This window comes from Labeo rohita, chromosome 2, assembly GCF_022985175.1.
Source record: "Labeo rohita strain BAU-BD-2019 chromosome 2, IGBB_LRoh.1.0, whole genome shotgun sequence".
NCBI classification, from domain to species: domain Eukaryota; kingdom Metazoa; phylum Chordata; class Actinopteri; order Cypriniformes; family Cyprinidae; genus Labeo; species Labeo rohita.
This window is the reverse complement of record NC_066870.1, coordinates 18,887,004-18,909,309: the sequence shown is the minus strand read 5'-3', so window position 1 is coordinate 18,909,309 and position 22,306 is coordinate 18,887,004. Positions and strand designations below refer to the sequence as shown.

Below are 22,306 nucleotides of genomic sequence, written 5' to 3'. Positions count from 1 at the left end.
TTTAGCTAAAATAAAATGCTTTTGTAACATTATATACTAAGTTTTTTTTTTGGGGAAATAAATTACAGAAATAATACATTTATTTAGAAAGGATGCTTAAAACTGATCAAAATCTTTTTTATTTCTATTTCAGATAAATGCTGTTCTTCTGAACTTTCTATTCATCAAAAAAACCTGGAAAAAAATCTGCTCAGTTTCCAACAATAATAAATGTTTTTTGAGCAGCAAAACAGAATATTAAAATGATATCTGAAGGATCATGTGACTGGAGTAATGATGCTAAAAAAAAAAAAAAAAAAAAAAAAAAAAAAAAAACTCTAATCAAATCACAGAAATGAATTAAATTTTAAAATATATTCAAATAGATAACAGTTATTTTAAATAGTAAAAATACTGTTACAGCTTTTGCTGTACTTTGAATCAAACAAATGCAGGCTTGGTAAGCAAAGACCTCTTTAAAAAAAAAAAAACAACAACAACAACAAAAAAAAACATTAAAAATCTTAATGTTCAAAAACTTTTGACTGGTAGTGTATAATCCTACAAAGGTATTATTATCAGAGCATGTGAGCAGAACATAGCGTCATGAGAGAGTACAGCCTAAATTTTGGTGTATCTTTAAATAGTTAGGATCAAGTACTTGGTGCTTTCTCCAAAGTACTACAAGAATCACTAATGGATTGGTAAATAAAACTCACATTGCAACAGTTGAAAGCAAGCTGCAGGAAGTCTGGGGGACAATCTCCAACCATGTGCTGGAAGGCATGGTAATCCAGGCCAAAGTTCTGCAGGGTGCAAATGTGGGGGGTAAATGTCATAATCAGGACAAAGAGTTTTTAATGACTAGCATAACAAGTGATGTAGTTACAAAGTTTATCTCCAATACTTTTGCTGGAGAGATCTAAAACCATGAATTACTTCCTTACTTCAGTGCGTGGTAGGTAGTCGGGATCAGCCTGTATCCTTGCAATGATCTCACACAAAATAATGCCATACGAAAAGACATCAGCCTAGAAATGATTACAGAGAAATGATAATCCTGAAGGATGCTGGCAAGAAACAAGCCTTATGATAGTGTTGGGTGTCATTTGCAACTGAGAATCGAACCTTCTCGTTATACGGCTCGTCTCTCAACACTTCTGGAGCCATCCAGAATGGGGATCCCACCACAGACAGCTTCTCCCCCTCAAAACTGAACACACAGAATAATGGTCAAAAGACTTCCATGTCAAAATGCTTTCACACTTAAACACTGACTATCACTAAACGACACGCGAGGGTTCAGATGAGGCAGCAGTACTTCGAAAAGGGAAGTTTTTGAACAATGTGTGCTGAATAGGGAAGGGGACCAGTTGAGCAACAACATGACTACTCAATTAGCTCTGTCTAATTTTTTCCCTTTTTTAGTTTCAATGTTTTTAGCAGCAGTGCTTTAAATAGACCTTTTGTCAGATCGTTTTGTACACAACATCATCTTGCACGTTTGCATGAACACGAGGGCTGCATCTACTGCACATTCAAAAGGAAACTTCACCCAAAAATTAACATTGTCATCAATTACTTAGACTTTTGTTCATTTTTGAAACACAAATACAAATTTTTTTTATTAAAACCTTTCTTTAATAAGACTTGAACAGCTGATGAGATTTAGATGATAATTCGGACTTGACGTGCGAGAGCAAACCTCACTGGTTTTTTGCCAAAGCTCAAACTTGCTTACATGACATGCAAGAACAAACCTTGTTTTCACACATCAGACAAGCAAATTTTAGCTTTCATATCTTTGATCTGCTCTATGTATGTGAGATACTCTATTTTACATGTGAATGAAAGTCTAAATTAAATCCATTTATTATATAAAGCAACCACGTCAAAAATATTTCAGTGGAGGATTTTATTAAAGGATTTTATTAAATTTTAGTTTCCATTGTGTTTTAAAAAAAAAATGAATGGAGGTTTCAGAGGTTCTGGGGTTGAATAATTAATGAAAATTTTCATTTTTGGGTGAGCTAACCCTTTAAAACGGTGTGTAGGTTAAAAACACAGCAAATTTAACAAATGTTTCTTGAGTCCATCTTGAAAGCACACGTTATGCGAGCATTAAGCAAAAAAAATTAGGGATCCTGGTTGTTCAGGTAACCAAATTAGCTATTCGTTTTTACTGAAAATATATAGTACTGCACTAGTAGTGAGGAGGTCATGGGAGAGAAAGGGTCTTGAGCTGCTCTGGTATTATTAGCTCTCTTAAAAGTTAACTTTGGACGGTATGTTCCTTTCAAATCAGATAGCACCACCCCCTTACAGTATTGCTTGCATCTCACCATTGCTTCCTTTCAGATTGCCATAAGCAAAACAGAAGGATGCCCACTTTGCTGCTGTTGTAATCATTACACAGGCCGCAGAGTGAAATGAATGCATTTTTGACTTATTTCCAAACATGTTACTCACTCATGACTGGGGATTTTCTCAGCAAGGCCGAAATCTCCGACGATCGCAGTGTAGCCGTTCTCATCAGACTTGATCAGGCAGTTCTGAGAGAAGATCAAAAGGAAAGAAACAGTAACTAGAAGAACATATTGCTCCTCCCACAGGATACCTGCCACTTGAGATTCAGTCCATTAGAATCACTTAAACAGAAAGTAATGGTGTAGCGAAGAAAGCCATGGGGGTGATTCCCACAGCGTATAATTATGGGAAGTCCCACAAGTGCTTAGGAGAGAACGCAACAGCTGGAGGTACAGACAGCATGTCAGCGCATGCCACCGACAAGAGCACTGTGAAGACTAAATCAAAAGCACCTGTTTTAGTGCTGACTGATATAGTCTTCTTGTTTTTAAAGTTACATCATTAAACCCACAGGACAAGTGCACCTTTAGTACATCCTGTAATTGCCTACCTTCATAAAGCTGATAAAATCAAGCAGTGTAATTACCATTTATGACATTACACTACTGTTCAAAAAATGTGGGGCCAGTAAAAGTTCAGTAAAAGCGACAGTAAAGACATTTATAAATGTTAGAAACCAAAAAAAAAAAAAAAAATCTATTTCAAATACAGTTGAGGACAAAAGTTTACATACACTTTGCAGAGTCTGCAAAATGTTAATCATTTTACCAAAATGAGAGGGATCGTACAAAATGCATGTTATTTTTTATTTAGTACTGACCTGAACAAGATATTTCACACACAAGAAGTTTACATATAGTCCACAAGAGGAAATAATAGTTGAATTTATTAAAATGACCCTGTTCAAAAGTTTACATACACTTGATTCTTAATACTGTGTTGTTACCTGAATGATCCACAGCTGTTTTTTTTTTTTTTGTTGTTGTTTAGTGATAATTGTTCATGAGACCCTTGTTTGTCCTAAACAGTTAAACTGCCCGCTGTTCTTCAGAAAAATCCTTCAGGTCCCACAAATTCTTTGGTTTTTCAGATTTGTGTATTTGAACCCTTTCCAACAATCGCTGTATGGTACTGAGATCCATCTTTTCACACTGAGGACAACTGAGGGACTCATATGCAACTATTACAGAAGTTTCAAACACTCAATGATGCTCCAGAAGGAAAAAGGATGCATTAAGAGCCGGGGGGTGAAAACTTTTAAACAGAACGAAGATGTGCAAATTTTTCTTATTTGCCTAAATATCATATTTCTTTCATTTAGTACTGCCCTTCAGATCTTCAAATTCAAAAAGATTTCACTCCCCGGCTCTTAATGCATCCTTTTTCCTTCTGGAGTATCAGTGAGCGTTGGAACCTTCTGTAATAGTTGCATATGAGACCCTCAGTCGTTTTCAGTGTGAAAAGACATTGTTGGAAAGGGTTCAAATACACAAAAATGCTGAAAAACTAACGAACTTGAGGGACCTGAAGGATTTTTCCAAAGAACAGTCAGCAATTTAACTGTTCAGGACAAACAAGGCACTCATGAACAACTCAAAACAACAACAACAACAAAAAAAACAGCGGTGGATCATTCAGGTAACAACAGTATTAAGAATCAAGTGTATGTAAACTTTTGAACATTTGTCTTGTGGACTATATGTAAACGTCTTATGTGAAATATCTTATTCAGGTCAGTACTAAATAAAAAAAAAAAAAACATGCCTTTTGTATGATCCCTCTTATTTTGGTAATTAACATTTTGCAGATTCTGCAAGGTGTATGTAAACTTTTGACCTCAACTGTAAATGCTCTTCTTTTGAACTCTCTATTTATGAAAGAATACTGAAAATGTATCATGATTACCATGCAAATATTAAGCAGCACAACTATTTTCAGTACGGATAATATTAAGAAATGTTACTTGAGCACCAAATCAGCATATATGAATGAAGGATCATGTGACACTGAAGACTGGAGTAATGGCTACTGAAAATTCAGCTTTGTGATCAGATGAATGCATTACATTTTAAAATATGACTGCAATAAAAACAAAAAAAAACACATAATATTTCAGAATATTATTGTTTTTACTATATTTTGATTAAATAATTGCATAATTGCAATTACTGGATGAGCATAGAGACTTCTTTCTTACTGACTATAAACTTTTGAACAGTAGTAGTGATTACAGGAAATAAATATGATGAAAAGTCCCGTACCTTGGAGGTGAGATCTCTGTGAAAAATGCCCTTGGAGTGTAGGTAACTGAGGCCCATGGCGATCTCTAAAGCCAGTTTGACCCGTGTGGCCCAGCTCAGGTACTTATTGCTGTCCAGCAGCTGCTCCAAGTTGCCACCGTTAATATACTGAAAAAAAGAGAAGACACATCATGTGACAAATATCACTGTCTCTATGTCTCTGTAGTGCTCAAACAGTTCATATTGTATTCAAGAGGGTACAATAGATAGGATGATAAGTTAAATTTGTCTGGGTACTCTGAATCTCATAAAATAATTATCCGATATGTACAACAATAATGAAATCTGTAACAACTTTAATCTTTGCATCATGGGGATTATAATGATTTTGATGGTCACAGTACTTTGTGTTTACAATACAGAAGTGAATCCAATCAGTTTCCTGTGGGTAAAACTATTCTATGCCTACTCTCAAGTGGATTGGTTTTCAAGTTACAAAAGCGTGCAAATTAGCAGAGCCCAGCAGGAGCCCTTTAAGTGCTTCTGTTTCACATAGTGAATTTGCATGACAGCACCATCTAATAATTAGGCAATTATTCTGCAAGAGACATATTAACTATTCTTTTGCAGCAGCAAATGCTTTATGTGTGATTAACTTTAAAACAAGTCTTTGAGAGATTAGTGGATATGGCACACATGCTACTAACTAGGAGCTTGATGCCTTCACCACGGGGCACTGGTCTCAACAGCGTCCTAATTTTGGGTTGCCTGAAATGATCTGTGCTGACAGATAAAGGGCTCCACATTCAGCTAACAAAATTAGCCACGGATGACTAAACAGAGACCTTAGTATGCGGTCAGCGCGGTGAGATATCAACAGGCAGACAAGACGGCTGAGTCGAAATGACAGCACCTTCCAGTTTCCCATAAAGCTTTGGTGCCGTGTCCAGACTTAGGTTGTCAACAGGTCTCCTCCTCGGCCCTTCATCCATTTTAATGACTCCTACCATATAATCTAAGCGAATAAGGACCAAACAGGGTTGTTCCATTGTAGTCTGAGGACTCAGTATCACAGGCAAAAGTAAAATTTTGAGATACAACTCACTTTTAAAATTTGCTGTCCACAGCATAACCTTGAGAACGACATTTACAAAAAACACCAGCAAAGCATCTAATTATCTGAATTCCCTGGAACTTCAAATTGACAAAATGAACACTTCGCCCCGTCCCAACTGGCACACTCAGCCCTCTCGGTCCTCCAACGAATCAACACCTTCCAGCATTGGGATGTTGGATAATGGCATGTGGTAAAGCTCAACAAAAATGCCAAGGACACATAGCAGCATAATGGAAAAGCATTTTTCAGTTATCAATGCTATTCTAGAAACAAACACTTTGCAAGCAGCTGTAATTTATTCTGAAAGCGAAAGTGTCTGATAATAGGTTTCTCAGACAAAGCAAATAGCATTTGGCTGGTCATGTGATCTCAACATGATTGCAACCATGAGATGACCAGGTCAATGTAATATAGTTGCTATGACTGGATTTAATAGCTTAAAAACTTTTTCAAAAATACTAAATTTTTTAGGACCTTTAACCAGTGTTGGGGGTAACGCATTACAAGTAACGCAAGTTACATAATCAGTTTACTTTTTTTTTCCAAGCAACTAGTAAATTAGTGAACTACTTTTTAATTTACAAGAAAATATTGGAGTTACTTTTTCAAATAAGTAATGCCAATTACTGTTTTCCCATTTATTGACTAACAAGTCTCCTGTCCCCATGTTGAGAGAAATCTGAAACACAAAGGCGTTGTGTAAACAAATGTTACTGCAGTTCTAGACTAAATGTGAACATGCATTAATTCATCTCACTTGCAAAAAAAAAAAAAAAAAAAAAAAAAAACTGATTCAGTGTTCATCGAAATGAATTAAAAAGTGAAATGCAAAAACTGCAGAATATGATGCAAATCTACATTACTTGAATATATTAAATAACAGATATGCTTTATGTATTTAATCCAATTTTATCAACCAATGCCTTTGCTACTGATCTTTTATGATCCAATTCGACAATATTAATAAGCAAAAATGACTAACATTTGTGCTTCATTTTTTCTTTTTTTTTTTTTTTTTTTTTTTAAATTGCTGAAAAGTGTTAAACCATCTTCTCCTGTGCTCTACTGTACAGCAGTGAATTTACTTTTCCTTCAGCCTAAGGCTTATTAATTTCAGTTTTTGGTGTAAAAGGGCTTTTACGTTTGCTAAAACTAGAACTTTCTATATTAAAAACAAACAAGCAAGCCCTGCCCCAGATTTAAAAAAAGTAACATGAAAGTAATGCCAAAATAATTTAGCATTACTTTCAATAAAAAGTAACTAAGTAATGTAATTAGTTACTTTTTTAGTGAAGTAACGCAATATTGTAATGCATTACTTTTGAAAGCAACTTTCCCCAACACTGCCTTTAACAGGATTTTTTGGGGGTTAGGAAAAACTACACTTGGAAAATTTGCATGTATGAAGACCGGGACGTTTGTACATGGTAAACGGTCAGCTAAGCCAAATCTGGCTGGTTGTCCCATCTAATCCCATTTCTCTCTCTTCTTTCAGACCTGATCTCATGCCCAACATTTATCCCAAACCCGTGTCAGTAAATCTTTCATTTGGAAGTGCTCTGCTTCTGCTGTCTGTTGGTTTCATCTTTCAGTGGGTTAAAACTAATCCTATGTCACACCATTTGGTCAGCGTTGACTATCCAATGCACTGCAAGACTGACTAAACGGAAAAAAGGGAATAGCCCACGTTAGGTCTAAAGCTGTGTTAGTCCAGGTAATTAGGAGATCGATGTGTATGCCTATATAGAGCTAATCCTCTTGGTGAAACGGTAACTGAGTATTTTGGGTGCTGATGTAGGTTCCAACAAAGGATGAAAAGCTTCCTGCGGGGTTGATTTCATAATTGTTGAGTGATGAGAGAGCTTATTTAATACACTGTCAACTCACTCATCGGCCTTTAAATGAAGTGTCTTTATAGGAAAAAAAATGACTGGGGATTCTTAATGGTATGAGCAACATACAACAAGGCCTCAGTGGCTTTGAAAAATAGTATAATCCCTCAGCAGCCCAGTGATTACCACTGCACTAATACCTCTTTCTGTCAACATGCATCAAGAAAGCACAGGTCACAGGGACAACGGTAAGAACAAATGACCTGCAATGATTGAAAATACAATGGAAATACTAACAGGAGCTGTGTATTTTTTACAGGAAAAAGAATAATGGCACATATCTAGAACAGGTTTCAAGGACACACTAGTACATAGTGTTTACCAGACTTTTTGTAGTGTGTTACTGTATACAACTTGGTCTCAGCTTCAGATGTCACGCCCACAGATCGTTGGTTGAATTATATAGGATTTCCGGGATACGTGCGTGTTGCATTTTATTTTTAACGTTCCTCTTGGAAAAAAGACACTGTGATGCCAAACCCCCTCATGGAAGAAGCCATCCAATGCGTTCACAACTATCAACTAAACGCTGGATTTTCAAAAGTATGTCAAATATGTAAAGTTTGCAGCATAGGCTCTTTAAAATGCATCTAAGAGATTTACTCTAGGGTCATTTCTATGTCCCTAAACATGACGCGGTACAAAGTGATGCGTGACTGGTTGTTCACCTATCAGTCATATGGCTTCTCAGGTACAAAGAGGCCAAGGTTCCCAGACCTAAACTAACTAAACTTCCTCCAGGGTCCAGGGCCCACTGGGGGCCTCAGAAAGCTTCCAAAATGGCCTGCAGATGACATTATAAATGATTAAAGCGCAGGCCTTTTGGGTTGTTGAAAAATATATTTTTTGGAGTTTGAAACTTGGCGATCCTTCAATGTAAACAGTCTGCAAAGTTGTTAATAAAAAACAAAAAGCGCATGATAAATAAAGATATCATCACTCAAAAGAAAGATTCACCTCTGAACCACCTTGACGAGTTGTTATATTTTCGAATCTGCTACCTGTTACCGATATAAGTCAATAGATATCACATTTGCATATTCCCACCTCACGCAGAATTAGTGGTTCAATTTTTTGTATTTTTTTTTTTTTAACATGATACCACAGTACTCAGAACTGCTTTGAACAAATTGTTTAGAATGAAAAAAATATTCTAATATTAAAAGTATATTCTGAGAAAATTACAATGTTTTCTGAGATGCATTTAAACCTGTTGTAGGGGACTCCAACACAATATTAGGACACTTTAAAATATCATATGACCTGCTCTTTTAAAAAAACAAAACCAAAACAAAAGCAACCATTAAAACAAGCTACAACAATTGAAAATAAAAAGACTTCTTATTTTAATTCACATCAACAAATTATTTTCTCACACTTGCGTGGTACATCATTACTGTTGTATCCAATATAATAGGCACAGCATCATCTTTTAGTTTCAATCTTTCTGAAAATCTTGTGTCGAACTGTGCCTTGTTTGTAAACTAATCCGCAGTAAAAGAAAATAATCCAAGTTCTTACTTACGCCGTCTGGAACTTAATTAAAAATAAACTTCATCCACTCTTTCTTAATATTGGGATCAGAAGGAAGGCAATGCAAAGACTGTTTTTCCCAAACTTGGCACTGTACAGTGTCTTATTGTCTTCTGAGCCATCTTTATTGTTTGGTTTCTGCATAGATTTGCATTGTTTATCTATTACATGTGCAAATTGGTGGGCGGGTCTAAACAGGCAGTGATGTAGGCGTTGATCTTCTGCGGTGGCGGTGTTTAGCCACACTATTACATCATAAAGCGGCACATTCCGCAACCTGTTGTTTTGTCAGACAGGCTTCAATACAAGCTGTTTTTAGACTAACGAGAAAGAGTTCTGAAATTTTATAGTACAATGACCTCTTATGTGTCAAAATATGAAGGAAATTTTAATTTCTGTTCATGACCCCTTTAATGTCTGCAGCTCTTGTTTGCTTTTATAAAAACATAGTATTCTCAGATCTTGGCCTTGGATCTTGGACATACTGGGTAGCACCTTTGCAAACTCTTGGTTTCATTAAACATTTATAGTAGAAGGCCATTGCTTTGCTCAATGGATAGTCAAAGGATAGTCACTTATGCACATCATGACTAATTAATTTAAATAACTAAACATTTTATTTATATATAAACTACTTCAAGTTTTAACAGCATCTTTAAACTGATTCATTAAGGAAGAAAAAAACATTTCCTGTTTAACAAGTAAAACCCCTCTTTCCTGTGTAATCAGTGTTCATCTTGAGCATAAGACTATATTGCACAGTAACAGTCATACAAACATAATACACCCACACCGCTTGAGATGGTAAAAATACAACATGCCTTAGGGGACTGCCAGTGGGCTCTCTAATAGAATACCTCCCCTCGGGCCACTGTGAACAAAGACTAAACTGTTCAATGTCACAGCTGATTCACATGGGGGAAATGCCACAGATTTAGGAATCAAAAGTACCCATAACTTTTTCCAGCAGTGCAAGTATTATTCAAGCACTCAATTCAATACAGCGCTGCTGGTACAAAAGGCTATTTTTTAAAAGTTAGAGGAAGCTAGCAGGAGGTCAAGTTGCAATGTCAATGTGATAAGGTACAGTCTTGTTTTAGGTACAGCCAAAGAAGAAAATTCAACTGTCTATTGTGCGTGAGATGTGTGGTGAATGAAACACAGAAGTCTGATGTCACTTACCTCTGTGAGAGCATGAAGTTGACCTTCCTGTACACACACCCCCATAAATCTACAACACCACAAAAACGAAAAAAGAAAGGTTGATGTTAGTTCAATGCTCTAAAATAGCAGCAGCAGCAAAGAGTATGAGGAGATTCCTAGAATGCCAAAAAACAAAGTAAAGTCAATGTACAATCAATAGCACAAGAGCAAATTCAGCATTATCAACTTGATTGAGCTGCTGCTGTGCTGACTTTCTCTGAGGCTGCTGTCCAATGGGCTTATTTTATGCTCTACGTTCATTTCTTGTGTCAAAAATAGCTTTTACAAATGACACCATAAACTCAGACAGGTTTATGGTGGTGTACATCAAAACAAGCCATAAAATGTGAGTCTCCAGTTGACTGGAGGGTGAACAGGCACAATGGCAGAGTAAATGCAAGATTTCTGCTTAAATATAAAAAGCCATCAGAGATGAGGTAGATGAGGTAGTGTATGAATGTATAAATGTAGTAATATCTGTGTCAATTAAGATTTATTGTGATTTTCTTTTCAGGAAGTCATCACTTGCAATAAGCTCAGAGCTGAAAAAAAATACAAATGAAATTTATGCACAGTGTGAGGCCCACATGATACAGACATGCAGTAGTCTTTCACTAATTTGTTAAATAACGTATCAATGTCTCTGAATGGCCACCTCACACGAGTCATTAGACAGGATACAAATTTGTCTGTGTTTTCAAAGTTATGGCCCCATAAAGCCCAGGCCCGGGTTTTATTGCGGGTCTGTGTTGGGATTTTTCAACAAAGCTCCCCTCAGCCTTCTCCTGTCTGCACTACAGTCCCTCCACCCCCATTCAATAAGACGTAACAATGGTGTGATTGTAAACCACACACACAGACCCTCTCTCACTCTTTCATCCACCCACAATCTCACATTCTGCTCTACAAACAAGCCAAGCATCACAAAAATGGAAGCAATACCAGACATATTTAAACAGTAAATCAAATATGTACTGCAGCATTGTTTGAAAGACAACTGCTTATTATTCTGGTTGGCACACTGATTCCGGGATTAAAAACATAATAAAACAACAAAAATAAAACAGAAAACTAATAAATAAATACACAAGCAATTTGATTTAGCTGACAAAACTCACTAGTTCTACACTGAGCAAATGTCAAGAACCTAAAGGACTGCTTTTTGATCTCAATGAAATCTAAACTCAGGATGTCGTTTCACTCCATCTATTGTTAATGGATTTCTGACCTGATTTCTGTGGAACGAGGAAGAAGAGGTCATCCCTGCTTTTCCATTACAAAGGAGAGAAAGATTCACATTGAAAGCAACACTCCCACAGACTCACTTACTTGAAAGACTGCATTAATTTTGAGCCACTGGCAATGCATAAAGCGAGGCACACTCCTTGTTCAAGTAGGAAACCTAATATTAATATTATGTTACATCAGCCATCGCTTTATATGAACACTGCAGTCGTGTTTTTCTTTGAAACGCATGCTATTTCAATTTTCCCATTTAGTTACAACTCATTAAATGTACTTTTATTGGCATCAGCTCCTAAGTTTCTTGTTAGCGTGAACCGCAACTGCAAAAACCAACTTTATAAAGTAACCACACTGAGACACGCGTCAGCGAAGAACTTGAAAGGAGACTGGAGTGGAATTTGCAATAAAATCCTCCTTGCACATTGAAGCCGTGGACTAGCTTTGCACATTTTGCAATCTGCATGATCATTTTAACGCAATCAAAAAAAAAGTGTTAACCCACTGTGATAATAGTATTGTACTGAAAGCAAACCTGAGTATGTTGGGGTGAGATAGTCTGTTCATGAGTTGAACTTCTCGCAGCATGTTGGCACGATTACTGCTCAGCGTGTTCATCTTTAGAGCCATTACCTGGTCCGAAGCTCTGTGACGCACCTAAAACAAACAATGAGCAGTCATCTTTTAGTCTTTTTCTGAAATTGAACTAAGCCATACAGACAAAATGAAATGAGTCAGAAGAACTAATTTGCATTTTTATATGCTCTGAACGTTCATCTTAAAGGATTAGTTCACTTCCAGAATAAAAAATTTCCTGGTAATTTACTCACCCCCCATGTCATCCAATATGTTCATGTCTTTCTTTCTTCAGTCGAAAGGAAATTAATGTTCTTGAGGAAAACATTCCAGTGTTTTTCTCTGAAATCATCCAACATCGCTGCAGAAGTACCTACCCAGTGTTTACAAAGTGAACACGCAAGGACGGTCAAACACCCTTTACAAAAAAAGGTAAAATGGCAATGTAGGACGAGTTTGAAATTGGAGGAGAAAATGAGATGGGAGTTGACATACCCTAACTGTCTTTAACCGGAGTGCACAGAGTACACATGCACATCACAGAGTTCACTTGGCTCACTTGGGCTCAGGGTTCATTTAGAGCCATTTGAAGCTGCATTGAAACTGCATTTTTAACCTTCAATCCATTGAGCACCATTGAAGTCCACTATATGGAGAAAAATCCAGGAATGTTTTCCTCAAAAACCTTACTTTCTTTGCGACTGAAGAAAGAAAGACATGGGATATCTTGGATGACATGGGGGTGTGCAAATTATCAGGAAATTTTTATTCTGAAAGTGGAGTAATCCTTTAAAAGCCGGGATACAAATACTGCAGCTTTTTGTTCGGTGCATCCCAGGCCATTGTTTCTCATATGCTACCATCCAAAAATTGCATCGGAGAAAGTGAAACCACAGCGTTAGACCAACAATACCACTCAGAAGGGAAGAGCCATACATAGCAAAATGAGGTGTAAAGGAACATCAATTTTTTAGCACAAGATGAAGAAAATAGACAGACACTGCAAAACTGACTTTTGGCCACGTACCGTTAGGGGTTTCACAACATTTCTAAAATGTGCTTCTGCAGATATGTTTTCTAGTTTCCTCTTTGTGCTTTCATCTTGCTGACCAATAAAAATACATTTAGGAAAAGAAATATCAACCACAGGATTTCCTCATGAGTGCAAAAAAATTATCATCATCTAAGTCCGTAAAATGCTGACTTCCTCAAACTGTATGCAGTGATGGAAAGGCTCAACACAACTAAAGGATTATAAAAGTCAGAGCTAGGGAACCTAAATATTAAAATCTGTGGTGAATGTATCTGTAAAAGCAATATTTTATAAGCATATCCTATTACTTTAAATACTTGGTGTTGACTGTACTGCAACCAATCTCAGTCTGGGGGAATCAGCAGCCTAGGAAGAGCCCATTTCGTGTGCCCACCTACAGTGAGAGCCGCCTGTCAGACATGGACCCAGATGCCTCTGCTACAGCACCCAAACTCTCAATCTGTTCTGCTATTATCGAGTCACAGCTTGCTGCCCATGCAAAAAATCTAGTGTCCTACGCAAATGTTTTGGTTCCTCAAATGTAGATGGATTGAGCAATATGATTATTTAAGGACTCTGCATATTCCTGTGGGGTGTTTTAGATGTTTGTTTTTAGCTTACCATATGGATACAGATTGAAACTCGTTTGTTCAAATAAACTGAAAAAGGCTATTATTGCATTAGCTTTCCAGACAGGTTCTTGCAGACCCCCAACACAGCTGGTATTTGGCCCAACGCATTACCCCTGCCTGTGCCATATGCAGACACCCCCTGCCTGCCATCCTAAAACCATTCACTCTGCTTAAAATCTCAGCCACCTGTGTGGGGAAGGAAATATTCTAAATGAACAAATCATAAACAAGTAATGCTTATCGATTTTACAGTGCTCCTATTATGCCTTTTCAAATTACCTTTCATGCAGTGTGTCATGTAGCTGTATGTGAACAAAGTTGTGAAGCCAACAGTGCACAATAAATAAAGTTATTGTCTATCAAAAAAAAAAAAAAAAGTCAGCTCACAATCGCCTGAACGAGTCGTCAGGAATTCGAATCTTATTCTGTTACGGCTATAAGTCATGAAGTAACACATTTGCATAATGTCCACCCACGTTCTATGTCGCAAACAACTTGCCCACCCACAAACACAATCAAATTTCCATGTGGTTTACATCTAGTGATCAACCGATATTGATTTTTTTTTTATAACCGATACCGATTATTTGCACGTTTATGTGCCCGATAACCGATATGCAGAACCCATATTTATATACTGTTAGTCCATACTTCACTTTCATTTTTCCTTCTTGATCTTCATATTACAACAATAAAAACTCATTTATATATAATTTTTTTTAATGTTTTCAAATGGAGAAAATAAATAAAGGACAGGAGTCACATCAACTTCATTTTAAACTACAGTTTTAGTAGGTTTATAAGCTGTTTAATATAAAGAGTGAAAAATAGCTCACTGGATATTGTTAATTCACTGAATAAAATTCTCTGAAATGTTGGAATATAACAAACAAAACATTTTATTGCATTTCTAAACTGGTATGTTATATCAGAATCACTAATATTTTGTCGTTCTAGATTCTGAGAAAGCGCTGTTTACACAGAACTATACTCAAACTGTGATCGCTCGCGGAAATAATAAATAATTTTCATAGAGATGTGTATTAGCGAAATAATGGTTATATAGTAAATGTTAATATAATTTAGAGTTTTAAACAAGTGACTCTTGTTAAAAGTTACATGCGGTTGCTGTGCTGGAACATTTCCTAAGCATCAACCCGATGAATGAACAGCAAAAATGAAAGTGACTTCACAAGATTAATGATATTCACAACAGAGAGAATTAAATTATGTGCTTTATTTCCAACACGCGCTTAATCGTTGCTGTATTATTTAATTCAGGCTAAGTTAAGTCTTTATTGGGACAGGACTTGACGGATTATTTTAGCCGACTGACCTCACAAGACCAATGATGAGCATATAGACAACACAGAGAGAATTAAGTTCAGCGCTTTCATTTCCAACATGTGCTCATTCATGGCTGTATATTAATTAAGACAAATTTACATGTTTATTAAGACGGATTATCTTAAGTGACTCTGTGAGTTTGTCTATTTCGGTTTATCCGATAGGTGAATCCGATATTACAAAACCAATAACAGATTATGGTAAAATGCTTAAATATCGGGAAAAATATCGGTAAATCGATATATCGGTCGATCTCTATTTACGTCATTTTGAGAAGATGCTGTATCCTACGCTGTGAGACTAAATTTGTTTTATATTCACTTCCAAGTGATGAATCTACAAAGATTGTATTTTCCCTGCACGTTCAAATGAGTTGAACTTTTGCCCCTGTGCTCTGAAGGGCTGCACTGAAACCAGCGGCCCAGGCTTTCCGCGTTCGGTGTGAAAACTGCTTAATGCATTATACAATGTTGAAGTTTACAACATAGAGGTGTGCCCGGTTTGCTTACATAGGCAAATTGCGAGCACTTTCCATGGTAGACCGTGCTAACTTGTCGATCAGCCAATTCAACCGTTTTATCGTCAAACTCCAGCTCGATCTGGTATGGTAAAATCGATGCCATCTTTTCTATGTATTGACAAGTCTCCAGGGCTGTCATTCAGTTATGGCAGTGGGCATATCATTTTCCGACGCACACTGTACAGGGAAGACCGATCATAAAGGACTGCGCCATCTGACCAATCACAGCAGTGAGGGCTCACAAAAAGGAGTGGTTTAGAGAAACTGATTCTTCGAACTGCTTCGCACGAGTTGTTTACGAATCATTTAGAAACATGGTAAAATTAAATGTATTTTTGGAGAAAACTAAAGCATTTTTTGACCTTGCATACATGTAAACATGTTTTAAGAGACTCATAAAACAATATTAGCAACCTTTAAAATGGCATAATTGGAGCACTTTAAGGTAAGCACGTTCAGGGGTTTAAACAGTATCTTAATAAGAGCTCCGTAATTATTAATTTACACAAAAACAAAAGCTAGCACTTTTTACTGCAAATGAAGTAATAAGTTTACTTTTTTGTCTAAATCTTCATTTTGCGATACACCTTTTTGGCCTCACACACCTGAGGCAATTCAAGTTTGACAGATTTTTTTATTTTTATTTAAACTGCAAAAAACTATTTGCATGCTCAATTCAAAGTTCACGAAAGGCATGAACATTTGCATTTCTCGGACACCTGCTTCATTAAATAAAAACAAAGGTTAAAAGTGAAAGTGCCTGAAAGATGCAAAGCAAAGGGAGATTAATTCTTACCAGTGAGATGGTGTCTACATTATAAAACAAACATCATAAAACAAAAACCGAAGCCACTGGAACTGGAAGCCACAAAACAAACTGCATAATCAAAATTCTATGCGTACACTCTCAAACAGCATTCAAACATTTAAGGGTACAACAGCTTGTCACTAGGGCACTACCATTAGGATATATATTGTAAGGGAAATATTTTCTTATGTATATTAAATCAAATTCCACTGCCTATACATAAGGTACTGCGCTGGCGACAAGCTGCCCTACTTCCTTAAAGGAAATTTTTGCACTATTTTTCTGACAGTGTATAGTACATGGATATTATTATTTATGGAAGCCCGTTTCTACCAGAGAATAAAATAAAATAAAATAATGTTATTGTGGCATTAAGTCAGAATTGCAAAATATAAACTCACAATTGCGAGAAATAGTCAGAACTGCGAGATAAAAATTTTTTTTGCACAAATGCAAGTTCATATCCTTCAATTCCGACTTTTTTTTAAAATCAATTCTCAATTACAAAGTCAGAATTGCGAGATATAAATGTGCAATTCTGCCTTTTTTTCCCTGAGAATTGCATGATAAAGTCTGAACAAAGTATTCGAATTGAGAGAAATTTTCTTACAAATGATTTTCCCCTCACAATTCTGACTTTTTTCTGACAATGATGACTTTATTTGAAATATAAACTAGCAATTGTGAATTATAAACTCAGAATTGTGAAATATAAACTTTCAAATGTGAGAAAGAAAGTCAGAATTGCAAGATAAAAAAAATTTTTCCTCGCAGAGTTTGTATCTCGCAATTCTGACTTTTTTCTTGCAATTCAGACTTTTTTTCCCCAATTCTGACTTTTTTCTGAGAATTGCACGATATAAACTCACAATTGTGAGAAATAAAGTCAGAATTGCAAGATAACTTTTTCTTTTCATATGAATTATAAAGTCCGAATTGCGTGATATAAACTTGCAATTGCGAGAAAAAGTCAGAATTGTGAGATCAACTTTTCTTCTCACAAATGTGAGTTTGTATCTCACAATTCTTACTTTTTTCCTTGCAATTGAGAGTTTATATCTCACAGTTTTGACTTTTCTTGCAATTCTGACTTTTTCTTTGAATTGCGTGATATAATCTCGCAACTGCGTGCTATAAAGTAAGAACTGTGAGATATAAACTTACAACTTTAAGTTATAAAGTTCAATTTTGAGGGGGAAAAAAAACACTGATATTTTCTCAGAATTGCGAGTTTATAGATCATAATTCTGACTTTATAACAGGCAATTGCAAGTTTATATCACAATTCAGAGAAAAAGAGTCAGAATTGTGAGTTTGCATCATGCAACTGTGACCAAAAAAAGTCAGAAAAACAACACTGTTCACAGTTTTGGGTATCTGCTCTGATTGGCTTATAACAAAAGCAACACAGTCTACTGTAAGTAACACTGACAGAATTACAATAAGCCAATAGAGGCTTCAGAGTTGCAGGGTCTACAATTCTTACATCTCTCTAGACACACTTTGATCTAAAAATGGCTGAGCTCTGATCTCTAAATGACTTAATATCCGGCCTAAGAGAACAAAGATAGCCCATTTATGACAAACACACAAGCTATAATATAACCTGACACAGCATGTGCATGTACAGAGAACCTCAGTGACAAATACTGCTTATGAGTGAAAGAGTTGACTGCTATGACAGAAGAATTGATCTTGGTAATGGGCATCATCATGCTCTGTTCTCCCAGGGCTTTTCTGACCTCAAAACGTCACTGAATTATTCACAGCGAATATAGTTGAATAGGCTACTGTACTATTGATGCTCAGCATCAAGGGCAGCACTCAATTTAATCTAGGAGGTCATCAGGATTAATGTGCAGTAAACAACGAAACAATTATAAATTACAAACTGCAATCAACACTACAGAGGAAGACGCATGTTGTAAACATCATCCTCATGTTAAACATCAGGAATGACAATTATTTGACATGTCACGATACTTGTTTCAGTGAAAGACACCAGCTTGCTATTTTTGTTTAAAGAACAAAGAAATCACAGAAGAGGCACTGACTCTCACCATCTCTGAAAGCTACTTTATGGATGTTCCTGTGAAAAGGTTAAGGGACTAAGTAAATCTATCCTGTAACAGGTAATAGTATCTAAATCTAAATGGATTTTTAATGTCTTTATATGACTGGATAAGTGCAGAGAAACAGGAAACTATTGGGGTGAGAAAGAAGGGAAAGGGATCAGGACATGAACCAGGCTGTATCTGAACGTGTCACTGTCAGCCAATGCTACGCAATACTTTAGGCCCGAACAGTATCCAAACAGACTAAAAGCAGTTTCACTGCATTTAAACTTGGTCACAAAACTGAATCACTCCCAAATTTAACCACAATGTTTCATCTTCATTAACTTCTAACTTTCATATCATACCAAGTCAGTCATACTGAAAGACTCACTCTCTAACAAACACCATCATTATAGTGATCAGTATAAGCCCTATTGGCAACTCTTCTTACTTGCACAAATTAACTATTGTAATCCAATAGCATATATCTATCATCACTGCTAAGCCAACAGCATTTAATTGATATGCCAAAATATGCACACCTATCTGACATTGCAACCTAGACAACAACTGATCAACTGAATCACAAGATTAACCTTCTTTTCCTCCTATAAGACCTTTTTCATCTCTGTCTATCTTTGAAAAAAGGCTACACAACTCTCACCTCCTGATGTGGAAAAACTGTAGGAGTTATTCAGATAATCAACGTTTTCATGTTCACTTATAACTATAATGAAGTGTGTCAGAACTCAACTCTGCAGGTGGTTTTGTAAAGCACAGTGACTAATAACGGAAGTCGAAATGACTTTGTCATCACACAACCATCTTACCTTGTAGACCTCTGAAAAAAACCCAGAGCCAATCCGCTCGCAGATGAAGTCATCGAGTCGGGTCAGGCAAGAAAAGGCACTGATGAGGGCCCGGTAAGATGAGGGACACACCCTGTCCAGCGGTGCTGGACCGGTTTCCGCTCCTCCTCCTCCACAATCCGGGTCCTCCAGCCGATCTGGCCGCAAGGGGAAGCCAGCAATGGAGTTGCGTTTGCTCCGCTCCATTGCTACTGGTGCACAACTAATCTGGTAGAGTATCAATCACCAGTTCACATTTTTGACTGTCCTTGCCAGACCTATAGAGCAATAAACAAATAAACAGATGAGCAAAATACTGTTAATAAAAAAAGTTTTTGTTTATGCTTGGGAGAGAGTGCCGTTGTCATGTATGAGGATATTTGCAAGCCTTTTTTTGGCATTTTGTTTGGTCTTAGTTCATAAATCTAGGCATTTTATGGAGTTAAAGGGACCTATTGTGCTCTTTTACAATGTCTTGATTTTGTTTTGTGGGTGTATTAGAACATGCTCTCATGCTTGGTTGTTCAAAAAATGCATTATTTTACACATAATTTACATTATTACAATACCTTTGTCCCAAGCCTGGCACAAATGGCTTTATTAGTTTCAAGTCTGATGAAGGCCCACCCCCCGAAAAATGAAACGTGCTGTGATTGCATAGCTGTCCCAGTACATTATGATTTTTGAACAGCTTAGACTGTGTTTCAGTACTGCCACACCCCTTGCCAAAGCAGCAAGGTCCGTCTGCTCTGCTACAGTTAAGGATATATTAAGGTATAGTTGATGCTACAGTAGTGTTGGGTCCTATGGTCAGCCTGCGAAATCGCCGATACATGATATTATCATGCTTATTTATTTATTTACTTAGTTTCATTGGCCGAAACCAGCTCCAGCATAAGGCTAAAAGCAGCCCAATGTTTTTAATATGACTTAATTTGTATTTAACATGACAACAACTGAACAAAAACATTGTAAGTAACTAATTATAATGCTTACATTTCCTTAGTTATTCAAAAAGCAGCTACAGAAAATGAGCAAAGAACATTAACATTATCAAAGAACATCAACATTATCAAAGAACATTATCACTGATTAGCCTAGCGTGTTAACCTTGTAAAGTGTGTTAAGTGTGGTCAATAATAGGCCTATCTGAGTCTAAGCCGTGGTGTGTTACGACTTCTTTCACTGTTATTTTCTTGCATACAGATACTTACACGAAACCACATTTCTGATGCGTGTTTAAATACGTCATTAATAACTAGTTGTTCAGTTCAATTCTGTACACACTGCATAGTTTCTATAAATGCGGTTGTCACTACCTGTATTTTAGTGACTTATGTGTGTACAGAATGTGATTGAGGATTAAAAGATGAACTGGCAACCAAATTTATCTGCAGTGTGTACGTGACCTATTTGAGTGAACAATATAGAGTGACGGAAGGCAGACGTACCGACTCAGTGTTTACAAAGTGAACGTGCAAAGAAAGTCATACATGCCCCTTTGCCAGCTGTGATGCCTGGATACTGGTTTAAACTTGGCCCAGGTTTTTAAAAGACTTTTGGGTCAGCACACCTTAATAGCTTCAACAACTGATTGCCAGTTAAGTTTAAAATACAACGAATTTAGGCCCAGATTATGCAGAGCTGTAATAGCTGCTAATGGTGGATATTTTGATTAATCAAAAATTTAAGTTTTTTCTATGTATAAACTGTTTATGTAATAAAATATGTTTTCGTAGTTTGTGTTGTCCCTTATCGGTGCAACATTATCACAAATGTAAAAAGTACTAATATTGTCCAAAACCCCACTTTTCTAGGGTGTTTCCAAACTTTTGGAAGGCAGTGTAATGTGTGAAGTTATGCATGTGCATTGTAGAGCTAGTGCAAGATAAGCATCATTAGTGGTTAAAAAGCATGTTTTGTTTTTTTTTAAGAAAATGGTCGATTGCTTCCCTAGATAAGGCCCTTATTCCTAAAATGGGATTGTGTAGAGCCCTCTGAAGCTGCATTGAAACTGCATTTTGGACCCTCAACCCATTAATCCCCCTTGACCTAATCCTTCAAGATGAACGTTCAGAGCATATAAAAATGTATCTTTTAAATCCTTGAAAGAAATCTGAAAACCACTATTTATGTACTACCCATTATTACAGCTATACTAATTACTTTTTTGGTATAGGGTCAAATAGGGTCAGAGGTAGGTAAACACACCTACCACGTGCAAGCGGATTAAATTTTAAATTCCTTTCACTATCCAAACAAACAATGGCCAGTGGCATGAAAATGTATCACCTCAACTAAATTTTCTGTAAATGAACACAGAATCAAGCCATTCACACTCATTTCCCCTCATTCATCACAAAACAACACAGGACGGATACAGGATAAACTGTCTCTGCGACATTCCAGTTGTAAGCTTGGGAAAGAAATAGGGAAAGAAATAAATAACACAAAACTCTGCCAGGATCTAAACTCTGTCTTCCCACTCTCACATTTGAGTGCCACACCCCAGTAAAAAGCCACTTTAAAAGGACCAAACATTCACGCAGGCCTTAAGGCCGCTCAACAGCTGGCTCCACTCTCTACAGGGTGATAAATCAACTCTGCAGATCCCCTGTAATGAAGGAGCCAATCATACGACTAACCTACAGTAACAATTAAAGTGGGCTGTCCCTCTGTTTTTGTTTCCATAAACGTTTACTAAGTTATGTGATTTGGAGTTGTAAGCTACCAAAAGCGTTGCACACTCAGGGTTGGAGTGTGTAAGAAGGGCAGGACTACTAAAGACAAGCCCTAAAACAGCTGTTTTGGTCATGATTCCAGTGGCAGCACTCCACAGAGCTCATTTCAAACGTGACCTTCAGTTGGGACAGCCTTAAGGCCAGCCAACATTCAATGCTCAGCTCACTGCA

At 36.8% G+C, this 22,306-nt stretch overlaps 1 protein-coding gene across 2 annotated transcripts in view; it reads right to left on the bottom strand.

Moving 5' to 3' along the window:
* Positions 1-22,306, bottom strand: part of tesk2 (testis associated actin remodelling kinase 2) — a 30,556-nt gene that overhangs the window by 6,584 nt on the left and 1,666 nt on the right. For both annotated transcript variants that reach the window (XM_051128561.1, XM_051128553.1), the window contains exons 2-9: positions 19,377-19,672; positions 12,109-12,230; positions 10,311-10,359; positions 4,608-4,754; positions 2,449-2,531; positions 1,108-1,192; positions 927-1,010; positions 699-785 (exon numbers count right to left, since the gene is read on the bottom strand). In XM_051128561.1, the coding sequence (XP_050984518.1) occupies positions 699-785; positions 927-1,010; positions 1,108-1,192; positions 2,449-2,531; positions 4,608-4,754; positions 10,311-10,359; positions 12,109-12,230; positions 19,377-19,601 (882 nt within the window). In that variant the 5' untranslated portion in view covers positions 19,602-19,672. The remainder of the gene's footprint in view (positions 1-698; positions 786-926; positions 1,011-1,107; positions 1,193-2,448; positions 2,532-4,607; positions 4,755-10,310; positions 10,360-12,108; positions 12,231-19,376; positions 19,673-22,306) is intronic.